General features: G+C 41.6%; 1 protein-coding gene across 7 annotated transcripts in view; it reads left to right on the forward strand.

Moving 5' to 3' along the window:
- LOC122402746 (repressed by EFG1 protein 1-like) overlaps nucleotides 1-23,636 on the forward strand; it is an 87,806-nt gene that overhangs the window by 33,856 nt on the left and 30,314 nt on the right. The window contains exons 1-2 of one of the 7 annotated variants that reach the window (XM_043405784.1): nucleotides 6,074-6,359; nucleotides 6,538-7,403. The exons of 3 other annotated variants lie outside the window; for them this stretch is intronic. In XM_043405784.1, coding sequence (XP_043261719.1) covers nucleotides 7,369-7,403 — 35 coding nt within the window. In that variant the 5' untranslated portion in view covers nucleotides 6,074-6,359; nucleotides 6,538-7,368. Of the gene's footprint in view, nucleotides 1-6,073; nucleotides 6,360-6,537; nucleotides 7,404-15,864; nucleotides 16,037-16,136; nucleotides 16,679-22,769; nucleotides 22,868-23,636 lie in introns of those variants that run through there. 3 more of the 7 variants (XM_043405787.1, XM_043405789.1, XM_043405788.1) reach the window with 3 other exon arrangements.

The following is a 23,636-nucleotide window of genomic DNA, read 5'->3' on the forward strand; positions in this document are numbered from 1 at the left end:
CGGAAGAAATTGCGCTTTCCGCGTGGTCGTATATCTGGCCCTATTGGCAGGAACGGATCCACCGGTCTCTTACTTCTCCACCTTTCTTATCAGGCAATAAGTATCGTCTTTCATTTTTATTTTTAATAATCTTCAATTCAATTCCTCGACATTTTTCATCCAAAAGGAATTAACAGCTAATTGGTTTGCTGCTTAATTTCTGGTTCGTTCTTTTCTTTGTAATTCTTCCTATAGATATGCAGATTTTTAATGATTTTTAAGTATGAGAAATAGTGACTGGGGAACTCTGGGTTTCCAGGCAGAAATAATTCAAAATACATATATGTCCTTATCGACAAGCTTTATTTTATCGAAATCAAGTACAAATATTTGAAAACACACGACAAACTTAATATTTTAGTGATTTGTTCTTAGGCACCACCATTGGTCAGTGTTTTTCGTTAATAATTCAAAAACGAAGCCCCATCCGACATTTTTGCAAAGGAAATTGTTGTTCAGAATCGTCTCAGCTAACCCCCTATTTCCGGTTCCTACACTATTTACGGGACACCCTGTATATGTATATACTTTGAGTATAGCCAAGGAAATTGTAATTATAATGACCAGACTGTATATTTTTATACAAATAAGAGCTTTGTAGAGGGTTGTCTCAACCCCTAAATATAATATTTTTGCATATTAAGTGCATTCTGTAGTTTTTTGAGAATGAAAATTTCCCATACATCCATCCGCTGTCTATTAATGATGAAAGTAGGTTGAAGAAAGCTTGATCCTATTGACCAAAAGACCCATTACGTGAATTTCAATCGTTCCTAGCGATTTTTACAATTTTCGAATCATCGAAACTCTAAGGTTCTTTAATTCACAAAAAGATACATTTCAAGATCCAAACAACTTGCAATCGTCGTAAGAAAAGTAGCCCGGACAATTTCCCGGATTTTAATCAATGGAACACAGTTTATCGCAGTCGTTAACTCGTTCTGGTTCGCGGCGCTTTACGATCCAAGCGAAGAAGAAATTCTCGCTGTATTTTGAATGGATGCCTACGAGTAATTTTCATACATTCCACGCTCACGGTCTCAGTTTACGCGAGTATGCTCAAATTGGCGCCACACCAAGCAATCTCTGAAGCGATTACGAAGAAGCTCGCCCTTAACGATTTCGTTTCCACGGCTCTCCGATGCGTGTTATCCGGTTGAAATAGTTGAAACGAGGCCGCCACTGGGATCACGTATTTTTCTAATTATATATGGAATACGTACCTACGATTCGTTTCAAAACAAATAACAGTTTCGCAACCTTTGACTGTTCCATCGTGCCCGGCACATCCACGCTCGCAATTTTCTACCGGGGCAATTTGAGAAGCGGAATAGAAACTTAACGAAGTTGTTACGCGAAACTGGATGCCGTGAAACAGTCTTGCGCATTTCCCGACGTTGCAAGTTATCAGCCTCCGGTCTCGAGTTAGAAATAAACGTTTCCAAATTAAAATTTCACCATTCGTCCAAAATCTCAATAATAAATAATAAATAATTAATTTAAAATTTTGAGTACAGACACTGGGAAAAAAATTTTTCTAATAAAAGTTCGAAGCGAAATATCTCAAGAGCTTTATTTTAAACATTGCCAGGGTTAAAATTTAACCACCCGCGTCCGTCTTCTCGTCATCTCGGGGGCGTCGGGAAGCCTCGATTCGGCCCTGGACCGTGGCCAGCAGCGATTCTAATTCACAATCCCCCGCGAGCCTGGTTTTTACGCTCCGGAACGAGCAATATTTCGCGGATATCGTTTCACCCTGCGCGGATAGTTTCCAGGTCACTTGGCAGCGTCCAGGGACCGGGCGTAGAGGAATAGAGAAGCCCCCGGATGCCTAGCCCAACGAGAGCACCGCGCGTCTCACCAACATCCGGAGTATCTAAAACGAAAATTTATCACGGTTATAACTCACGCGAATTCGTGGCGAAATTTTTTCCACCGTGGTTTCTGCATAGTTCTGGTACGCATCGCGGGGCCCCGGCGCTCAGATTGATCCTCTTCTTGTTCCTCGGTTTGCTCGATTTTACGGCGAGAGTCGAGTTATGTGGCGGTCGGCCAGATTCTCGAGTGCTCGTGGTCATGGGGTGTTATAAATGTGGTATTCGTTTAGTGTCTCCGTTCTCATCACCTAATAGCAATAAGCTCCACGGATCATAGGTGCCGGCAGTGTTAATATCGCGTTCGCGTTGAATCGCTCGTTAACGTTTCCCCCTTCTGTTGTCTCGATGGTGGACGGCGAACGGCGTCGATGGTAGTCGTCGGTTAATTGCCGCCGCGTACGACTCCGCTATCGGCGTCGTCCGTCGTTGGTAATTAGCGTGATGTAATCTAAGAAAGATACCCGCGACGAGGAATCACAATGGCGTCGCGCGCCCGCGAAATAATTAGCGGGAAAATCAATCGGCCGCCCCCGAGGGAGGGTGGGAGAGTCTAATTGCCCGGTCCGCTAATGGGGACAACGGTTCGTTACGCGCGGAGGGGTAATTAAGCGGCACCGAGCGGTGTCCGGCCCTCGAGATTTCGACTCCTCGCATGAACGATAAATCTCGACTGGGGGGCTCGCTCGTTTCGTTTTGCCAGACGTTCAACCGATGTTACGTCAGTTTTGATTAAGCGCGGCTTAATCGTTTCTGGATGAACCGCTGAGACACGCTATTAATACTATCGTTTGATATAAATGTTCAGCACGGGGTACACTCTAGTCCCGTAAAACGCACGAGCAATGAAACGACGGGCAAACATTCGGATACGATGACAAATGTGTATCAACGATAAATTGTCTATAGCGTTTGGGCCGATTCCGAGACGTAACAGCTGATACGATAGTTCCTGGAAATTTTTGGAGTAAGCCAGTGGAGGTCTATTGATACGACTATGTTAATTTTTTATTATTCGTTGATGTCTAAAATTTGGCAAGTACACGGCTTCTATATCATCGTCTATAAAAATTTGAATATTTCGTATTTACTGAAAACCATAGAAATAACTAGTAATACAATTTATAATTGGAAAGAGGAAATTATTAAGACATAATTTACATATGATAGAGACTACGCAAAAAAATAAATAATAAAGTAGTATTGGTTCGAGATACCGAGTGGTGGGGATCATTTGAATTTAAGCGTATCTGAATTGCTGACTATAATGGCCACGAAATTTTCCTCGGTGCTTACGTCTAAGATTCGGCAAGCGAAAGAATTTATTTGCGAGACCTCTTGCCAGTTATCCTGTCGAGGGGAACTCCTCCATTTTTTATTGCCTCGGTTAGGCAGTGCAGATCCCCAAAGCGCGATAGCATTCAATAAAAGTAACGTCGGGACCGAAACAGAAGGGGATCGGGGACTCTCGTTGTCAGACCTGGATCCTCGTCTCCTGGTTAATAATAAGTCGATTCTTTAAAAACTAAAATCGTGAAGTTTCTTTCTCCTTTCATTATTAACGTTTGAATTCGACAATTAGTTCACAGAAATCTCGTATATGAATTCTCATTACTTTACGTGAAACCCTCTTCAAGTAGACATAAATGTCCACTATAATAGGGAAACACGAAATCGTAAACATCGATACAGTATTAGAAATTAATAGAAATATAGAATAAAGCTGATGAGAAGTGAAAAAATTATATTCTTATAGTCGCTCGCACCCTTTCATAAATTTCACACTTTTGATCGTCTTTATTTTAGATTTTTATTAGTTTTTATCTGGCTCTAGAGGCGTGTTCGAAAGGAAACTCTCAGCGATAATCCTTCAGCGAATCTAGGACAAAAGCTACGGTTTTATCGGTCCGAATAACCAATAAAATTCATAGTTATTTATTTAGTACGTGTCTACCTTGAATCCTATCTTCAAATCCTATTACTCACGGACGTTTTAAAACGTCACAAAGTGATAAATTCTTTACTACATGTATGTTTATCGCAAAATAATTTCTACGCTATAAACTCTTGGGTCATAAGAAAACCAGCTATCGTTCGACATAGGCAAATATAATAATACGACGAGGCGCGCGGGAACGATTACGTAATTTGTATTTGTCCACTGCAAGTTTTTAATTTATTTTAAAACGAATCTATTTATCAATCGTATCACTTATAGTATGTATACAGTATGTATACGAATGCGTGATAAATAGAACGTTACTAGTTTATTGTATTCTATATTCACATTTGAATAGTTTCTTTGCATCATTACGTAATATTTTGGGCTTAAATTTTACGTTTAAAATTTTATGTCCGAGCGTATTTTAACCATTCGTCACTTTGTAAATGAGATACGTTCGTTGAAATCGCATGTTACAGGTATCCGCAGACCTTGCAATTATCTGCAAGTTTATTGTGCAGATAACATGGCGGACTGCCAGCCAGCGAATATTTTGCAAGCTGTTAATTGCTCTTGCAACGATCGCGCAGACATAGGCGGCATAGTTTTCATCGCGTGTACGTTGCGTCGATAGAAGACCAGAAATTTATATCAAAGGGTAATTACGGAGAGCTCGCGGTCTCTTCCTCGTTTCTATACGCTATTAAGCCTTCGTTAAATTCTATACAAAATACGCTAACGTATTAATTAAGGTCTCGTTAATCCCGGCCGGTAGCGGACGGGCAATGTTTACGAACAACAAAGAGATGCCAATCCGTGCTACGAGGTGCATATAAACGTAAGTCGCGTTAAAAAGTATCACAAGATTGACAAAGTTTGATGAAAATCCAGCAACATGTATAGCAGGTATGAAACAATCACTTCTACATTCACGTTTGACATACAAAGTTGTGGACATTCGATAATGTTTACACTGGTAGAAAGTGCAATTCGCAAACAGATAGAGGAAGAAAAAATGATCAAAGAATAAAAATTTACGATCTTGGATCTAGAAGACAATTTTCGGAATTAAAGTACTGGACATGAGTATTCGCACAGCATGGTTATTGTGGTACAAATGTTTATAACTACTAAACAAATTGATCAGTTATAAGCATTTGTACTACAACGACCATGCTGTGCCAATACTTAATTTCCAGCACTTTGTATATTTTATATTTATAGAAAACAGTATATTTTCTTCCTTTAACATTTTTTCGTATTCTCAAGAACAAAGGAAATATCGATGGTGGTCAAGTTAAATGGGGTATACCCAGTTTTCTGCACTTGTTCAGCTGTTTCAAGGGTTATAACTTTCGAACTATTAGGTTCAGGGCCTAACTATTTAGATACTTTTCCGTAGAGATTACAAAATTGCATCAAACAGTCCAACAAAAATTATAGAGTTCCGTTCAAAAAAAGGAAGAGGTTGCATTCTTTGGATGCATTGTTCGATGTCGTTTAATTTTTCCTAATTATTACATTTCGTCTTACCTTGAACCGTTTCGGAGATATAGTGTTCCTCAGCGGCGTGGGGGGTGAGTGCAACGAATTTAAAAGAAATAAATAAAATAAAATGAATCGTAGGAAGTTCAATATGATGGTCTTCATCAAATCATTTATTTTATAGAGTTCCATTCAAAAAAAGGAAGAGGTTGCATTCTTTGGTTGCATTGTTCGATGTCGTTTAATTTTTCCTAATTACATTTCGTCGTACCTTTAACCGTTTCGGTGATATAGTGAGTGCTACGAATTTAAAAGAAATAAATAAAATAAAATGAATCGTAGGAAGTCCAAAATGGTGGACTTCATCAAATCATTTATTTTCTCGCTAATTGTCATTCAACTGATAACAACTTCCGTGAACGTGGAACGCGACGAAATAATAACAAGCTTCGATTCGAGCTTCCTCCTCCCCTTCTGGTGGCCCCGCCCCTTCGCCAACTTTTCCCCGAAAATCATGGGAAAAATAGGGACCCGCGAAAACTGCGTCGGAGTATCAATCGAGCTCCGTTTCCACAACCGCCACCTGTGTGTTCGTGTGTACACAAAAGGGCCAGGGTGGCGTATGTGGAAGCGTGCGCGCGCGCGCGCGCTCGACTGTATGAAACCTGCGCGCCACGAGGTAAAGCCGCCAGTGCTATTCGTCGCCGCAGTGCGATACGGTCGATAGAATAAAACGTGGCCGACAGTCTCCGGTGGTTACAGCTGCCGCAGACACCGTCGCGACGTCTCGTTCCCTCCACGTCGTTGCCGTTTGTCGTCGTTCCGGCCCGTTAGAAAATTTCCCGGAATCGTTCCTACGTCCCGACGCGCCGTCCATTCCTAACCCTCGAACCGGAGGGGTGGCCCTCGCGCGATTCTCGTTTCGCTCGGAGAGAGAGAGAGAGAGAGAGAGAGCGCGCGCGCGCGCGCGCGGCGTCGTCGTCATGTCACTGAAACGAGGATGTTTGTGACATTACGAGGTAAAAAAGGTGATCCGGTGTTTCGCGAGGTTATGTCGAGGATAGGGGTGACTTCACCCCTTGGAACGCTCGAGGATCTCGATTTCTGAATGATTTCTTTTCTTTACGATCGTATTTTTATTGGGAGTAAAGTTACGTAAATCGACGATAACATTTTATCGCTTTTCTTGCAACGTAGCGTAAACTGGAGGGTAACAGTTCACGAGAAGCGAGGAGGAAGTGCAACGATTAACACGCGTTCGAAAGTGAACTGTATAACTGATCGCGCAAACAAATCCGCGGCTCGGCCGCGTGGCGAGCCGTGACATTGGACTTTTCGTGCGGAATCTGTTTACACGAGTGCCCCGTCGGCCCGATCGCGAGTGCGACGCAAAAATTGCCCCTCCGTGGGATCCCCGCCGACCTTGACGGCCCGGTCCCATCGATCACCGTCGACATCTGGATCGATCCAGAATCGCACGAGTTCGTAAACAATCGCGTCCAGTCGCTCGTCTTCGATCATCGGCGCTGTGGATCTCGGCGAAGTGTCGCGAAGGAGGGATAAAAAATTAAATCGTCGATCTTCCAAAACGATCGCTAAAAAGAGTATTGTCTCGGCCGTGACGCGTGGAATCCAGACCGTGGCAAGGTAAAAATACCCGCGACCTGACCCAAGATGCGTTAAATAATCAACGTTGCGATACTGGAAGCACCGTGAGAGACAGGAGCAGGAGGGGTGGTGGGCGGGCTGGCGCCAAGGGGCTCGCCGATCGATTTGGGCTCTCGAAGAGGATACACGTTTTGCAACGTAGGGATCGTAGTTTTTGCGTTGCAGTCACGTGCCAAGAAGCGTAGTTTCTGCGTCGAGTGGTGGGGCACGTCGGAGCCGTATCGATAAGAGGAAAGAAGGGGGACAGAGCGTAGGGACTTTTCCTGGAGCGGTCGCTGGCGTCTCGACGTCCGTTGTGGGTGAATCGATTTCACCGTGCCGGCCACCCCCGTTGCAATCACCCCCCGTTGCCGCAGTGCAATGACCTCCAAACCGGGAAGGTCCTACAACGTGAGGTAAGAGGATCGCGGTAGAGAAAAGGGGGAATATAAAGATGCGCCGCGGAGGAACGGACCGGAGAAAATAGCCGCGTCCCTTCGCCATACGTCCCGACGTCTACGACTTTCGCTCGACGTTTTTCTCTATTTCACTTCCGGCCGCGTCTTTCCGTGGCTGGATTTTAAACGGGACGCCGGTCTAAAGTTGAACGCCGGCTTAAGGGGTTACGACAGGGTGACGGAGCCGAGGAATCTAGGTAGCGTTTGGAAATTCGTTTCGATGGCGTTATTTTATCCACCGGGGGTTTATCGATTACTCGAAATATGCGTGCATTGTGATTACGACGGCGGCGTCGCGAAGGATTATATTTTTTTTTTTCGAGCTGTTACGAAACGACCAACGATACGAGGATGCTACTTTTACATTTGTGCAGTTTCTGTTGGAACATGGGCATGTTAATAATTAATCTTCTCTTGTTAGTTTGTAATTATTTTATCGGGTATACAAGTTAGGTTTTAATGTTAGTACGTAGAGAGTATGTCAGTTTTATATTTATACAGTTTCTGTTAGAACATGGGTATGTTAATAATTAATTAGTTTTCTACAAAAATGCGAGCTATAATGAAAGCAGAAAGTAGTTGATTAAAGGCAACATGGATACAATTTGTGAAAAGTGTTTTATAAAATACCAGTAGATCCTGAGATCTGGCTAGCTGATAAAACACTGCTGAAATTTATTCACGATTAATGAATAATTCAATGAACAAGATGCATTGCAAAATCTGTAGCAAAGTGGTACACTATACATAGGTGAAACAAAGGTGGTATCAACTGTTTGGAAGAATGTTATCAGAGGTAGCACTGCATTTAGAAATATGTATAGTTGAACTTGTCAGTACTTACAAAAGGTTCATAAATTTTAAACTTCTTCGGGAAACTAAAATTCGTACGTTTCAAAAAAATGTGTTCCTTCGAAAATTTCTTTACCAGTATATCATCGACTAGTTTTAAATAGACGAAGAGTAGAATCGCCGGAATAACGATTTATTCCTTTCCTGTCAGTTCCAGGCGCAGTGGCTCCACGCGACGAGTCATCGTTTTCGCAGAAGTTAATATTTTTTACCGAGATTTGGTAGATTCGTAGATCGATATCGACACTCTTAGGTAGCGTATGAACATTTGGTAAAATTACATCAGCCGTCCAGGGATAAAATTTCCAAATGTTACTATGCTTCTTACCCCCGTTGCTCTGTCGTAACTCCTTAAAGCTAAAGTCGCGATCGGCCCGGCATGCTCGTGCACGCGAGACCACGTGAAATTTACGATGTGTCGTTTATGGGGAAACGATCGTTTCGTTTCTTGTCTCCGTTTTCGTTTTTGCCGGGCCAGCGACCAACGCTCGCCTGTCTCGCTGCTGCGGTAAGGGATGAGGGACCACGCGGTGAAATAAAGATGACTGGGATGCTCAAAGCTCGCTTTCGAACGCCATTCGATTCCCGTTCGATGGTATTGAAAAGTATAGAAACGAGCAGACGGGTAAACACGGAATGTTTGCGTTGGTATGAATCGATGCTGCTGCAAACGTTCGGTACTCGTCGAGAAAGGGTGGTTGACAGAAGTTACAGAGAGATTGCGTTCCGCAAAGTCCTATGTTTTGCTTACTCTTTTTGTAACAGTGTACATTTCGGCATCCCCTTCTGAATTTCATTTGTTCCTGCAACTCCCGCTGAATGTCGAGAAATTCCTTCTTTTCAATTTTCTTGCTAATCCAGAAATTTTCTTTAGCTTCGATTCTTAAGGTACTTTGTTAATTCAGTCGAGCATTTTTGTAACGCGATCGAATTTACTCCAAGCTTTGCTCTATACTTCCTACAATTGAAATTTTTATTTTTATTTCGAGAACGAGGAATAAACAATTTTTTATTCGTTATTTGAATGTTATAATATATAACATTTTTATAATATTTCTTATGGCCCACAATCTTCTTTACATATTTCGCGTGTGACCCCCGGGAGCAATATTGCGTGGCTCACTAGGGGGTCGTATAGCCCCCCCGTCGAGATTAGCAAGCAGAACCGCCGAAATAGCGAAACGAGCTGGACAAAATCGATTCCTTTTGCAGAAACAAATTGGAAACGCAGAATAAAATTTACGAAATGGTCCGCCAATGACACTATTCGACGTAAGATAGTTGTTTATGTTCAAAATATATAAACAATTTGACAGACGTCGAACGTTTCGTTGGAAGCTTTATTCTATAAAACTGTTCTCTCGTTTTTATTCGTTCCCCCTCGCAATATTAAATTATTCGCAATAATAGTTTCCTCAAAAAGCTACAATTACTAGAAATCCAAGTGCATCGTTAAAAACTTGGAAAATACATGTTGGAAACAGGAACATATAATTTTTTTCATTAAAGGACCATTATAGTTTCCGAAGCAATTTACTATATAATTACGAATACGTAAAACGACAAAATCGATCGTCGTTTTTAGTTTCTCGTCCTTGCAGTCGAGCAATTTGCGTTCAATCTTCGGTGCCCGTAATCACCGTAGGTGAAATTGCAAAGAGTCTTCGGGTACATTTTTACTAAATTTAGGATCCAAGCTGGAAAATATTAATTTCCGTAACGAAACAGAATTCACGTCCTTGGATTGTTGGTTTCGTTCGCGGAAATTAATTGCCGTGCACGCGAATAGCATCGCGGGGAGGGGTTCTTTTTTTTAATTTACTCGCGAATTAACTAGACAGCGAATGCAGCCGCGGGGAAACGCAGCGGAGTGACTGGCAGATAATTATTATTTCTCTCTGAAAGGGCCTTTCATGCGCGCGCGCCGACATCTTCGCAGCAGCGAGATTATTCCCCCGACCGCGAGGTATTTCCGACCGAGTATACGCAAAACTATGTCCGATAAGTAATTTCTCAACGAGATGTTACTCGATCGGACGCGCCGGCCGGAACAATAACCCTTCTGTGCCGGTATTTTAACGTCGAGAACCTTGCACGATGTCCCAGAATTACAGAGAACGTCGAAAGATCGATCTGGTTGCGAGTAATTCGTTCGTTCGAAGCTTAATATACGAAGACATATCAAATAAAGGTATGTGATTTTTCGAATTACCAAATTCTAAGTCTTCGAGAACACACTTTATCGCAATGAACACTAAAAACCATTTGAGTTGCAACAAGCTTCGATTAGAGTTCCATCCACGTGAGTATATTCTCCAAGAAAGGAGAATATTTTCATTCCGAATATCCATTGCATCGAAGTTCCTTTGATGGATGTGGAATAATGAAAAGCTCGTGTGTGCTCCGGACAAAAAAAAAAGTCTCCCAACTTATTTCACAATTTCCGTTCTTTTTCTATGGCGCGTCCGGTACTTTCACCAGGCTTCGTTTTGAAGAATCGTTACGGATAGTCGGCAGAGGTTGGGTGTCTTTTCTCTCTTTTTCGGATTCCCACTTAATTTCTCGGAGTGTTTCCGGTTCTAGATGTTCCCAGTGACTCGGCGCGACGCGGCATTGGGGCAAAACCGGGGGGGGGGAAAAAAAAACATTGTTTCTTGTTACTAGAGCGTTACGAGACCAAATCGAAAGGTTTACGACAATCGTGCCGGAGCTCGTCGCTCCGCAAGAAGCTTCGTTAGAATTCGCTTGTCTTCTTAGCACGCCGGTCGCGTATTCGTGTCTTTCTATCGAGCGTGAATTCTTACGTGGTATCACCTACTTTCCGAGACCTTCGCTGCCAGGCTTACGTCGATTACATTGTGACCGTAAACAACTTCTTTCCGTCCCCTGTTTTACCCCTTTTACGCGAGACCACGATTCGATTTCACGGCACGGGACAAGTTCGCGAACGTTTTCGCGTATCGTGACCTATCCTTCAAGCGATTTAAGAGCTTCGTGAACCTATTTTGGTACGATTTTAACATTTACGGTAAATTATATGATGCACCAAATATCTGAGATATTCGAACTATGGAAATCGGTTCAAATATGTAGAGTAACGACGGGTTGTAAGCTTGACATATTTGGCAGCTCCGCAGACGTGCAGTAAATTACATATTTGAGGAGGAACAAACACGCGAGGCGACCTGCCAGAAATGTAATACCTAATTCGGGATAAAAATGAGGCGGTTGCACAAGATGATACGAGACCGAACGCAATGTTTTCTACGCGTTCCCCTTTCGAAATAATAAATATAAAATTTTGTATGTATGCTGGTATGAATTATTTTAAGCCTACAAATTTTATTTATCCATCTGTTTTATTGCTCGTGTCGGTAAACAATTTCTATACGCAAGAGTTGCCGGTTTCTCACGGGTCAAGGTATTTCAAAGGCTGGTGGAAATAAGATTTTCAAAACGTTTCTGGCCGGCATGACGAGCTAACAATGAGCTTATTGATAGACGCTCTTACTTATATTGCCATAACTACGTCCCATATTCAAAGGCAATCTCCTGGAAGAGAAAGGTGCGGCATGGGAATGGTAACTCGCATATCATGCACTCACGATTCCCTTTCTATTATTTATTCATTGCTGGCAGCCCCGGCGGTATCGATCTCCTCGAACCATTCATCCTAATTAAACAGAGTTCCTCGAGACAAAAGGTATTTACGATTTAAAACGCCTTTATATGCATCGTTGTGCCGATTGATAAAATTCATTTCACCGATAGATTAACCGTGCCGAGAATTAATTAAAAGCGAGGCATTTGGGAACGAGTTCTTAATATGCAAAATATATGCTCCAGGTTAATACGCGAACGATCCCACTTAAAATTCACGAGTACGTTTTCATAGACATTTAAATGGACTCGTTTTCTCCGTAACGGATGGTCCTTAATCCCAATTATACGCGTTTATCAGTTTTAAAAAAGGACCCGCAAATGTACTCGTACTCGAAAAGTTTCGTCGGTCGTATCAGCTTCCTTTACCGGCCCCGATTATTTCCCTATAATCGTTTATGGCATCCCGAGATACCGGCGATAAACGCTGGTAATACCGTTTATCAAATGGTTACATTCAAGTGCCAGGCCACACCCTTTATAGTTAACTGTTATCGCAACGGGGTCGAAACGTATGACGAAACAGAGAGGCGATCTTCGAAGGAAACCTTCGATAAGTTCTATCGGTTGCAGCGATATGGACAGGAGCAGATATCGATATCTTTTCCGTTACCACGGAAGAAAGTCTATATATAGAAGTATCGTAGCGGTCGATCGTTTCATCGATCGGACCTATTTTCGTGGAAGGGTGCAGCCCCGCTTCGATGGAAAAGGGGGATATCCGGGTCAACAACACGTCGATGACTCCCCGGTAATCTTACGACGATCGGCGATTCATTGATTACAAAGTGCACGCGCCAACGAAGACGAGAGTCCGTACGAATAATGTTTAACGAGAGAAAATACTACGTGAACGTTTTAACATTTTAATCGCAAATATAACGAACGCGTACGAAAAGGAAAGCGACGATCCCGACTTTCAATTTTGTCGAGGCGATTTCATTAAAAAAGCAATTTGAAGGTGTAACGTGCAATTTTCACGGTAAAGGTTAAGTTTAATAACAGCGTCTTAACTGTACCTCTCATTTTTATCCGTGTTCTATTATTCAGTAATTTGAAAATACCTGAATCATTTGTTACGAAGAGTGTAATAATTAAGTTTTGTCGTACAGATAGTTTACAAGTGAATTTAGGAGGCAAAGTTAAATGACTTTCACTTCGTATTCGACACAACGAGCTTCTGATGGAGGAGCAACACTGTTGCAATTAGGCCTTGACACTCGGAGCTGTTGGTGGCGGGAAAACAAGCGTCCCATTCAATATAGATAAATGCGATGTATCGAGGCGCGCGAAGAAGAATTCATCGTGTACTGTTGTCCATAGAATTTGTGGCAAGGTATTGTCCCACGGTGTGTAGGAAGCGAGATCTGAGAGTTATTTTCGACTCGGCGTTCACAACTTCAAAGAACATCGCAAACGTATCGCACAAAAGGCTTTTAGAAATCCAAGCTTTGTCGCTTGCATTCTACGTATGTTTTTCGTGTACATATTTGCGTGTACGTCTTTCTTTAAGAATGAAACACGACAAAACATTTGGATGATTAAAATAAACTCGTGTACCTTTGCTTTTTACGTGAATTCAAATATTTAATTGCAACATGATGGTACTGTTACGTATTTAATTTTTAACCAAAACACGGTGGTCGGGTTTTCTACATACCAGCAGGAAAACATAAACGTTTCACGAGTTATAACATTCTGTATACTCTTGCTGATGTATTTACAACCAGGAAAATTATTAATGGAAAATTCGAAGTCTAATCGTCCATTAGTGAATCAACGTAATCACTAACTGAAAATCATTGCACGTGAATGGAAGGTCTATTGCATCAGTTGAATGGGACTAATCGCTTCGGGAATATTGCGCAAACAAGCAGATAATAAATTCTTCATTTAACCGAACTATAGATATTACGGTACCATTACACCGTCGGTTATCTCGCGATCTTATTACGCGATTCAGTTTCACGAAACATTTTACAATGAATAACTATGAACCGCTCAAACGCTTAATACAGCCATAAACACGATTCTCGTTGTCATCGACGATAGCAGCGGCGAATCGGTATCGATCTTTTAAAAAAAAAAAATGGTATTAACGTGATTGTTAGCTGGCAATAATTAATCGCGTGTTTTAGATAACACGGGTGGATAAATCATCGATCGAATTGTAAATGAACCGTAATTATCGGAGAACCGGTTTCGCGTACGATCCAGGTGGCGTAAGAATAATCATTCTTGAACGGTGACAAGGTTAATTATCGTCGGAATGATCCTCCATTATCGCCCCGTTTCTAATGTGCCTCGGAATCGACGAACGAACCTGCTGAAACGTCGAACAGCTTCGATCTTTGTCTCGAGTTTGTCTCGTTCGAAATGATTCGTCTACGGAGCAACGTTAGAGACTTTAGAGACCCTCTTTCGTCAACCTGGTTTTTTTTTTCAACGAGGGAACCCGAGATTCCAGCGTTCGTCGGGTCAAAAACATGGCATCCGACCGTTTAACTGTTTCACTTGACCCAAAAACACCGTCTCGGAGCGTAAAGTGCGACGGTTTCGTCACGCGTTTCTTCTTTATCGTGTGAATCGTATTGTACATACACGCGATTATTATCGCGAGCGGTATTATACTCTTTGCTCGAAACCGCGTCATGCTTCAATATGAGCATATGCAAACAATTACTCGTCGGGGCTGTCTTCGCGCGTGGCTCCTAGTTTGTACACGAATCTTCGACGTTCTTTTGCCATTTTGCTTTCCAAAACAGTACTTTCACAGATCATTATTTACCATAAAGAATAATCTATTCTTAACGTGTCAACATCTACTTACCAATTACTCCATTTCTAGGGGGTCTACATTTTGGTTGGTATTTAAAAATATGAGTTAATGTTAACAATTTGTATCAGTTCGAAGTACTAAATTATCTTATTTGAACATAGACTTGTCTTAGTTTTATTTACTCGGAGTTGCAAGAAGGACGGATAACAGCGACAATTTTTAATATTTTTTTAACGTCGAATATATCATGTTACGATCCACAAGTTGCGCAAGCCTTGGGAAAATGCAATATTTTACGAGTCTCACAGGCTCGTAGATCCGCCTGAAACAGGAACATATTAAATCGTAGACGGGGGGGAATAATTACAGTGCGCCGGAGTTAATATTTCAATCGAGTTCCGCGGTTCGTTCGCTCGCAACGTTCGTCTTCGGAGGCAATGAGAAGTCGAAATATACGCGCGTGCTACGCGCTCGACGCTTTATCTTCCGCAAACATTGCACGGTTGATAATACCAGGTACGCGAAATTCCACGCAATCGATCCGATGGATCGCGTATCCATTTTCCACGGTTGTTTTCGCACCGGTTATTACGCGCGCGAGCGCAAGGCCGCGAAACATTTATGACGCTTGCACGCAACGCGCCGTGGAAAGTCGCGGCGGATCGATTGCACCTGAACTTGCCGCTCAACCTGTGAGAAAAACAACAAAAAAAATTCACAGCACACCGGAAAACGCACGACAAATGATGCGAAATTCGAAAAATAAAATATACGCGACTGGGGTAACACGTTCACTGCCCAGGTCAAAACCATACAATATTCTACAAAAGTAAAATTTTGATTTCAGACCATTGTAAGCTAGATAACTTAAAATTTGTTTCAGTACTTATTTTCGTGGCCTTGTGAAAAATTTACAAATTTCAACATCTTGATCTTAACTCGAGAATTAATGTTTCTAGTCAAATCCTGTTAATTAGAAATAAAATTGTGGGGTAGAATAACTTCACGAATAAAATAAAATTTATACGATATGAATTTTACGAATTGGTCTTATCGGTTATCTATTATCCGAAAAAATTGTGCCACACTGTGTTTCTCATCTAATCTTATCATCGACGACGCGCAGGTCTGCAAGCTCTGATCCCGAAAGTAGTCGTCGTTCGAGCGTCGCAGTGTTTGCCAATATTTTGTTTTTCGAGTTCCAGGATTAAAATTTATCCGCGATCATGTGGTCGAAGTGCGTTTCGAGCGAAAGAAGGCGTCGCGTAGGAAATACGAATACAAAATTCGACACTTAATCGTGAGTAATTCAACGTTATCCACCTTCCTTGAAGTTTGCATAGTTCGCGTGTGCATAGTTTATGGTTTGCACGAGTGATTTACACGCGAATAAGAGGCTCGTATATCTCGTCGTGTAGAAAAGTGTTCCCGGGTAAATCCCGTACGAATCGATTTGGTGAATGTTAACTACCTTGACACCGAATAACAGTTCGATACATTCGATATTATTATACGAAACTACCGTGACAACAAACGATTGTACGTGCAATGCTTATTCGTATAAAATCGAGAAAATTTAGCACGAGCATGAAGTCATAGAATTCTTTGCAGACGCGTGCCACGCTTGGTAATGGCGTCATATCGTCTGTAACGGATGAATGAAACTTCATTTTATAGTTTCGATTTATTTTTCCACGCAGCTTTTTCGTACAATTGATCTCTCTTTTGTTATATCGCGGTTACCAGTACAGCCTACACGAAGAACGAAACGAGACTACCTGCTGCATTCTTATCCTTGAGAAAATCGTGATAAATGCACCTCCGGGGAACAATCAGTAACTTTGTTCTGCTCGAAACAAAGCTGGAATACAGTCTCGTAACCAGAATATCTAAATTGGCAGGCATTTATTGTCAGACACTGTTCAGATTTCATCTCCTGCGGGTAAATCTTTACGTGATTTATGGTCACTTCAAACTTTGCCTGTTGTAAAATCTAAAAGTGTAAGTATAAAGAAATCAAAAGTGGACCAAAATAAATCGGTCGAAACGCTCGGTAACAGAACGATTGAAAATACTGTTAAATAATTATTAAATGTTTCCCGCGTTTTGACGGATATTCGCTGTTCGAAAAGTTGCATCGTCTTCTTCGTCGTTAGTTCGCGGAACGTATCTTCGACCGACGAATTGTCCGAACATATTATCCGACAATGGCGAGTTACGCAATCGGCTGACTAATTATCGGTCATTACGCGGTACCGGTGGCGCGTTCCTGGTTGCGTCAGTAGCCCATTTGCACGGCGGCTGCCAGAGTCAAATAAAAGAGAAATTTCAATGAAGGAACGAGGAAAGACGGGGTTCGAGGTCGGGACGGTGGAATAGCAATTTACGGGACGATCCGGTGGTCCCCCCAGAAAACGAATTATGCAAACGTCGACGAAGGCGTGAAAATAAATAATACCGGGAACGCGGTTCTTTGCGATATTGCAAATTTGTTTCGCGCGTTGTCTACCGAATACGAGACTCGCTCGAAGATACAAACGTCATTAACGGACATTATGCAACTAATGCGCGGCGAGTGCAAAGGCCAACCGTAATTCTGTGAAATTATGTATACGGATTGTGTATCTTCTGGTCGGTTCTGGATACCTCTACGAACTTTGTATCGAACCGTCTTCTGCTTTAATTTCTCTATTTGCATCCATGATTATAATGGAAATTTTCGACGACGGATGTGTGGTATCCAACCACCGAAGTACACTTTTATTCGCATTGTTGCGATGAAACTGTTTGGAAAGAATTTTAAACGAATGAAAACGGTTTTGTCGGTGGAAAGCTGATAGTGTTCGATACGTGTTGTTATAATTTATCGTCGAGATAAGAAATTCCTGAGAACTTTTGTTTTAAACGTTATCAGATCGATGGCGGTGTTTTAAGTCGCTGATGTTAAAAATTTAATAACCCTCCGAAACTGTGTGCGACAGTTTCGTTCTAAGTCGAGTACTCTTGACACCATAATTTGAATACCGATGCCTATAATCAACGCGTAGGATCGTTGCTAATTAATCACTTCGGCGGACGTGTAATTAGGAAGGAAATTCCCGCTGAATCGATCGCTCGGAGGCATTGACGCGCGGCGGGTCTTCTCGCGTGTAATAAATTATCCGTTCGTACAAGAATTATTGAATTCTTCGCCTCGTATCCGCAACGCTAACAGCCTTCTATCGTTGCTCCTATAACAATATCTGGTAATGCAGTCTTTAGCACGGCGATGTTCTAAAAATACTTTCACCCCCCTGTGATGCCGCGTGACTTTGAAATAACATACCCATATACCTTTATTGTTCACCATTGTGGCTTCGAAACAATAGTATTGCTAGCAAGTATTCTATTTATAACACTTGTTAGTCATAATTTATATCCCACTATCACGGTTTATTAATATCTCGTTATCCCGGTATTGCATAAATGCACTCGATCGAGAACCCAATGAAATTGATCATTGCAAGATGCATTTTATGGAATTAATGCATCTTCCTTTCTATCGATGCGTTCAGCTACTTATTTGATTCAAGTATTGATCAATTTAAATAACATTTCTTTTACAACTTGAACTATAAATCGATTTTTCTTTGCTAGTTATCCGGCTTCGATACGGTACAAAGTCGCGTGAACGTGACATATCGAGGATTGCGTAACGTCTGTGTCTGTGATGTCTCGTCGATCTCCTATTTTATTTTTCCTTCGTCAATAATACCCCACCGTTTGCCATTGCAACGGCCTCGAGGATCGAATTGCTGTATGTTTGTAATGATCCGGACGCCGGAAGTCGAGCCGGTGATCTTGATAGCGCCATCCTCGAGAGCTACGCGTGCGATCTACGTGCACGTTCTCGCGTATCTGTTGCGATCCTGACGAGTTGCAACGAATAACGAGGCACAGTCGAGCCTGGCATAGTTTCGTTTCAGCGACGACACGAATTTCTTTTCTTTCGATCGACTTATGCTTACGAAGGATCGAGAGGTGAAATGAAATTAGTAATTCGATGAGACTTTCTGCAATTTGAAGTTAATTGCACGCGTTGGCAAAACCGAAAAGAAACGAGAGTGGTCGTTTAAAACTGGAGCTGTTAAAAAAATGCAAGCGATAATTCATTATAATCAACGAATTTCTATTTAGAAACCTAATATTTAACTTTCCGCGCGCCAAACAAGAGAGAACATAATTTCCCAGCCGAGTTGCTCCGAACATAGCATTTGTTATGTTTTTGTGTATTCGTCTCGGTAAATAGGTTTAAGGTTTCTGCTCTGCTTTCTATTGTTATGACCTGATCCATGGTTTTTTCGTTCAAACAATTTTTACAATATCCTAGAGAAGGTAATATGCAATATGTCGCAATAAATAATAGTAAAATCCTGAAAATCTGGAGGGATGAAGCGAATGTAAACAACAGGTCTGACAAAACAGACTCTGTTTCAATCCTTATGCAGAGAAAAAGAGGTCTGTACTACTTAGTAACAACAACGAGCGGCTATCGTACGTTTTCGTTCGTGCTCGAACTGACAATGAACGACATTATAATGCAGATTGCAGTTCTCTGTATAGCAACCTTACTCGGCCTTGAACTACCGACGATATTCCGTGTCGCGTTCTCCCGAGGAGAATTATGCAATGTTTGCTTTATCAACCCTCAGCTGTTTCCAAGACACGTTTAATCGCGACCACGTGCACGACGATTCTTAAAAGTATTTTTTAGCAGTGTAACATGCACGGAGAAAAATGTAAATTCTGAAGAAACACTCTGTATAACAACATAAAACGGATTTATCTGTTCCATACATTTCGACTCCATTCTAGAATCATCCACGTTGTTGATTTTACTCTGGGAAAAGAAAATATAGAAAACAGTTGCGAAGAAATTAGTAGAAAACCAATGTTGAAATGTCAAAAAAGAGACAACAAAAACAATAATTTATTTTAGACTCGTCAACTATCGCGGTAGAATTCTGGTCGATAAACGCGACACCACAGTTCAATTTACATTGTACGGTTTACAGGATATTAATACGTTTGGAACGAAACAGTTCGCGCGAGAAACAAAGCGTTTTTAGAATTCTTCGAGAATCTTTGCACGAGAGCCAGATGTTTCGAATACCCGTGCGAGTTCGCGAGTTCGATATTTCGTTTCCTCTCGTGACAGTCACGTGGATCGCTTACGGCCATGCAAATCCTTCTGAAACGAGCCTCCGTGTCCGGTTAGCGTGCATCGGGACAGCTACATGTATCGTTTGTTTCGCGCTCGTGGCACCTATGCTCTTCGTTTAATCGCCACTTCCTCCGTTCGCGATCGTATCTGAACGCGTCACTTGGTTGCCCTCGACAATGTTACGCTTCTTTTCCATTTCCATCGATGGATCGCGTATCGCGGGAAGAAACGTTATACCCGATGCTTTCACTAAATGGCAACCGCGATGAATTACCGTCCCGCAGCCGCCGTTTCGATGATTCCCGCGGAATTTATGGCGCGAGCGACGAGGTAAATTGCCGAGACGTAATCTCGGCTTAACTCCGGAGATAATACGACGTAGATAAACGCGACCGATCGTACCTGTTGACAAGGCTCTCGATCTTCCCTTTCCCTTTTTAGTAGCAACGAAATACGTTGCAACATTCGTTCGAAGACAGCATCCGCCACGGTTGCGCAAATCCACATTGTGGCGAGTCGCGTGACCAATCGCTGGATTACGCGACTTCGAAGACAAATCGACGTTTCTCGTTGGCTTCGAACGCTTTTCGGTGCTCGTAATTAGTAAACGGTCGTTGGGAAATTTTTTAAACGCGTGTAACCAGGCGCGAATCCACCGCGAGACTAATCAACTTCCGGTTCCCACGTAGAACGGGCCTTCGAGAGTCTATTCGTTGATTTTTAAAAGGTTGCGTGATTCGTTCAATTTTATTTAATTTAATATTTGGAAACATATTGCTAACGATACTGGAATGATGTCGGTAGAAATTGAATGTAAATTCAGCATTTTAAGTGTTTCGTTTGTCGTGAAAATTGAGCCGATCAACGAGTTGCAACGTGTACAAGGATAACTTTTTACGGATGTCACTGTCCTTCGGTATAATTAAAGTTGACGATAATCTTTGCAAGTGAAATCGTAGAATCGGAAATTCTTTTAAGACAAGACCAGCAGTCTGCAGTACAAATATTTTACGAGATATTATATTTATGCTTTACAATGCCTTATATGTAATTCGAACATACATAAGATTCATTCCTGGAAGATTTTGTGTGTTTAATATTTAATACAATATAAACGAAGTTTCTTGGATGTCTAAAAATAGAATTTGATAAGCAATGCTCATACTCAAGTTTGTATATTATAACAAGATTATATGGTCTGCAAGTTTCAATTTACAAACACAGACACAGTAAACTGCCAACTTCCTGCAAACTCAGCGTTCTGAAAACTCACTACAGTGAAAACTCGATAAATGTCGCTACTCCGGGTCCGGTCAGCAACACTTACGGAATAGGAGAATCGTCTTTCGAATTTGATTGTAGTTTGCCGACGCTTCGAACGTAGAAAGAGTCAGTAGCTAAAGAAGAAAGAGGGACTGAAACTCGGATTTATCGCCCCAGTTTAAATATCCGCGTCAGTGTGACCACACTACTGCACAGAAGAAAGTTTTTTATTTTTTACTTTTTGTTAATAAAAATTTCACTATCATGTTGGGTAGATTTCTCTGATTAAAATGAGGCTAAACACGATATAAATCGGTCAATATTTGGTAGCATAATATTGAATTAAATATTGTACTTGCGAGTCTTTCTCTCTTTATTTATCCTTCTTGTGCTGTCCTTTTCTATGCTCGGAAATATCAAAGAACGACGCATCGAGGTGCTGGCTACATTTATCGAACGGGAGGTAGCTATTTTCAAACGGAACGGTTCCACCGTTTCGTAAGTGATCAAAAACTGCAACACTTATGAAATAGGGGGTTTCGTTAGCTACCACTGTTCGATAAATGTACCAATCCACTGACCTTGCGAAGATACGAGTACTGTGGTCCGCTGACTTGAAGTCCCGCGAGACGGCACAGGGGCAAGGGGAGTCGGACCGCCCATTTATCTGTCTCGCTCCCTTGCTCTCAGGCAGTCCACATGTGTGTGTAACTGCCGCGACGAATAGCGAGCTAGAGACCAATGTGTGCGTGGGAATACGTGTGTCCCTTCTACTTCTCCCGCATTCTTTCCGCGGGACTTCAAGTGAGCGGAGCACAGTACACAATATTTAATTCAATATTATGGTAACAAATATTGGCCAATTTATATCGTGTTTAGTCTCATTTTAATTAGAAAAATCTTCCCCACATGATAGTAAAATTTTTATTAAAAAAAAGTAAAAAATAAAAAACTTTCTTCTTGTACAGTAGTGTGGTCACACTGACAGGGACATTTAAACTAAGGTGACGAAGGCAATAAAGATTTTTAAAGAAAGCCGCTACGTCTCCGGTTACACTTCGCCTCACTGGTTCAAGGGGGATCCCCCTAGTGGTGGGGATAAAAATGTATCATTTATGGAACAGCTCTTAAGGACATTTATCGAGTTTTCACTGTATGTGCATTTCAATATGTGCCATATTTAAGAGATATTTCTTATTTTCCACCAACAATCACCGATTCGAAAATTCGAGTATCGTTTCACCTAAGGTTACGAACGTGCAATATCTGATTAAAACTATTCTTTCGGGTGTACAGAAAAATAACGGACGTTTTGCACCATCGCGTAGGGTTCCTTTGATATACGATAAGCAGGTGCACTCGCTGAACACCTGATCCATAACAGGAGAACTATGGACACCCCGTTGGTAAGAAAAATTCTAGCGAAAGCGTACGATGCGTGGTCAAAATTTCTTCGCGAGGACTCGTCTCGTCCTTCCTTCCTGACCGTACGGCTTCCGTTGTCTTCTTCGTAACACAACCACGCTAGTATTGCACGTACATTCTGGAGTACCGTTTCGTTACGTGACTGCTTGTGTGGCGAATGGTGACCACGTGCTGCTAGAAAATTACACTCGTCGATAAATCATGCAGATAAGGAGAAGTGTCAGCCGGGAACAGTAAAAAGTACGTGTTTCGATCTTTTTCTGTTTTATACATTAAATGTATTTTGGGATTAAATTCTTGCGTGCTTCGATGTACGAATCAACGTGAAATTAAAAACAATTTTTTTTCTTATTGTTCATTCGCCATAGGTGTTCTTAGACCTTTCTAAAAACGAAGGATCATTATTGCGATTTAAACAATAATTAATGTTTTCTTTTTAATTCGAATTTCGACTCCTATTTTAAATATTTTAAAAAATTGAAACTCCTTCGAATGGACGCTTCCACGTGTGAAATCAACCAAAGTGCTTGGCCACTGATGAAGTTGACATCATTGGAACAGATAGTACGATGCAGTTGTAAAACTGAATCGTAAATCGTTCATTTATCTTGTCCTTCGATTCTACGCGTCCCATAAAATGGAAATGTTCAAATGTCATTGCGGCGACGGAGTTCTCTAATTACTATTCCGCGCAACGTATGATGTGTTTTTGATCTGCATAGCGCGCGATTCGAATAACCAACGAAGTTCGAGCGAGTTTAAATTGATCGAAAAATTCGAGTAACATAGAATCGTTACCATATTGTTTGCTATTGGTATACTATATTCGATTCACGACAATTTGAAAATAAAAGAGTTATCGGGACGTTGTTTACATGATTTCACACAAAATACCGAGAGAAACTTGTTATAAAAAAACGACGTAAGGCAAGCGCTCTCGACGTAGAAATCGTAACTTACCTTGCTACTTACATATTTAATGGCGTAGCTCTAGGTCTCTAGAGCTCAT

This window comes from Colletes gigas, unplaced genomic scaffold, assembly GCF_013123115.1.
Source record: "Colletes gigas isolate AHSC1104 unplaced genomic scaffold, ASM1312311v1 Colletes_gigas_Sc00039, whole genome shotgun sequence".
Lineage (NCBI taxonomy): Eukaryota > Metazoa > Arthropoda > Insecta > Hymenoptera > Colletidae > Colletes > Colletes gigas.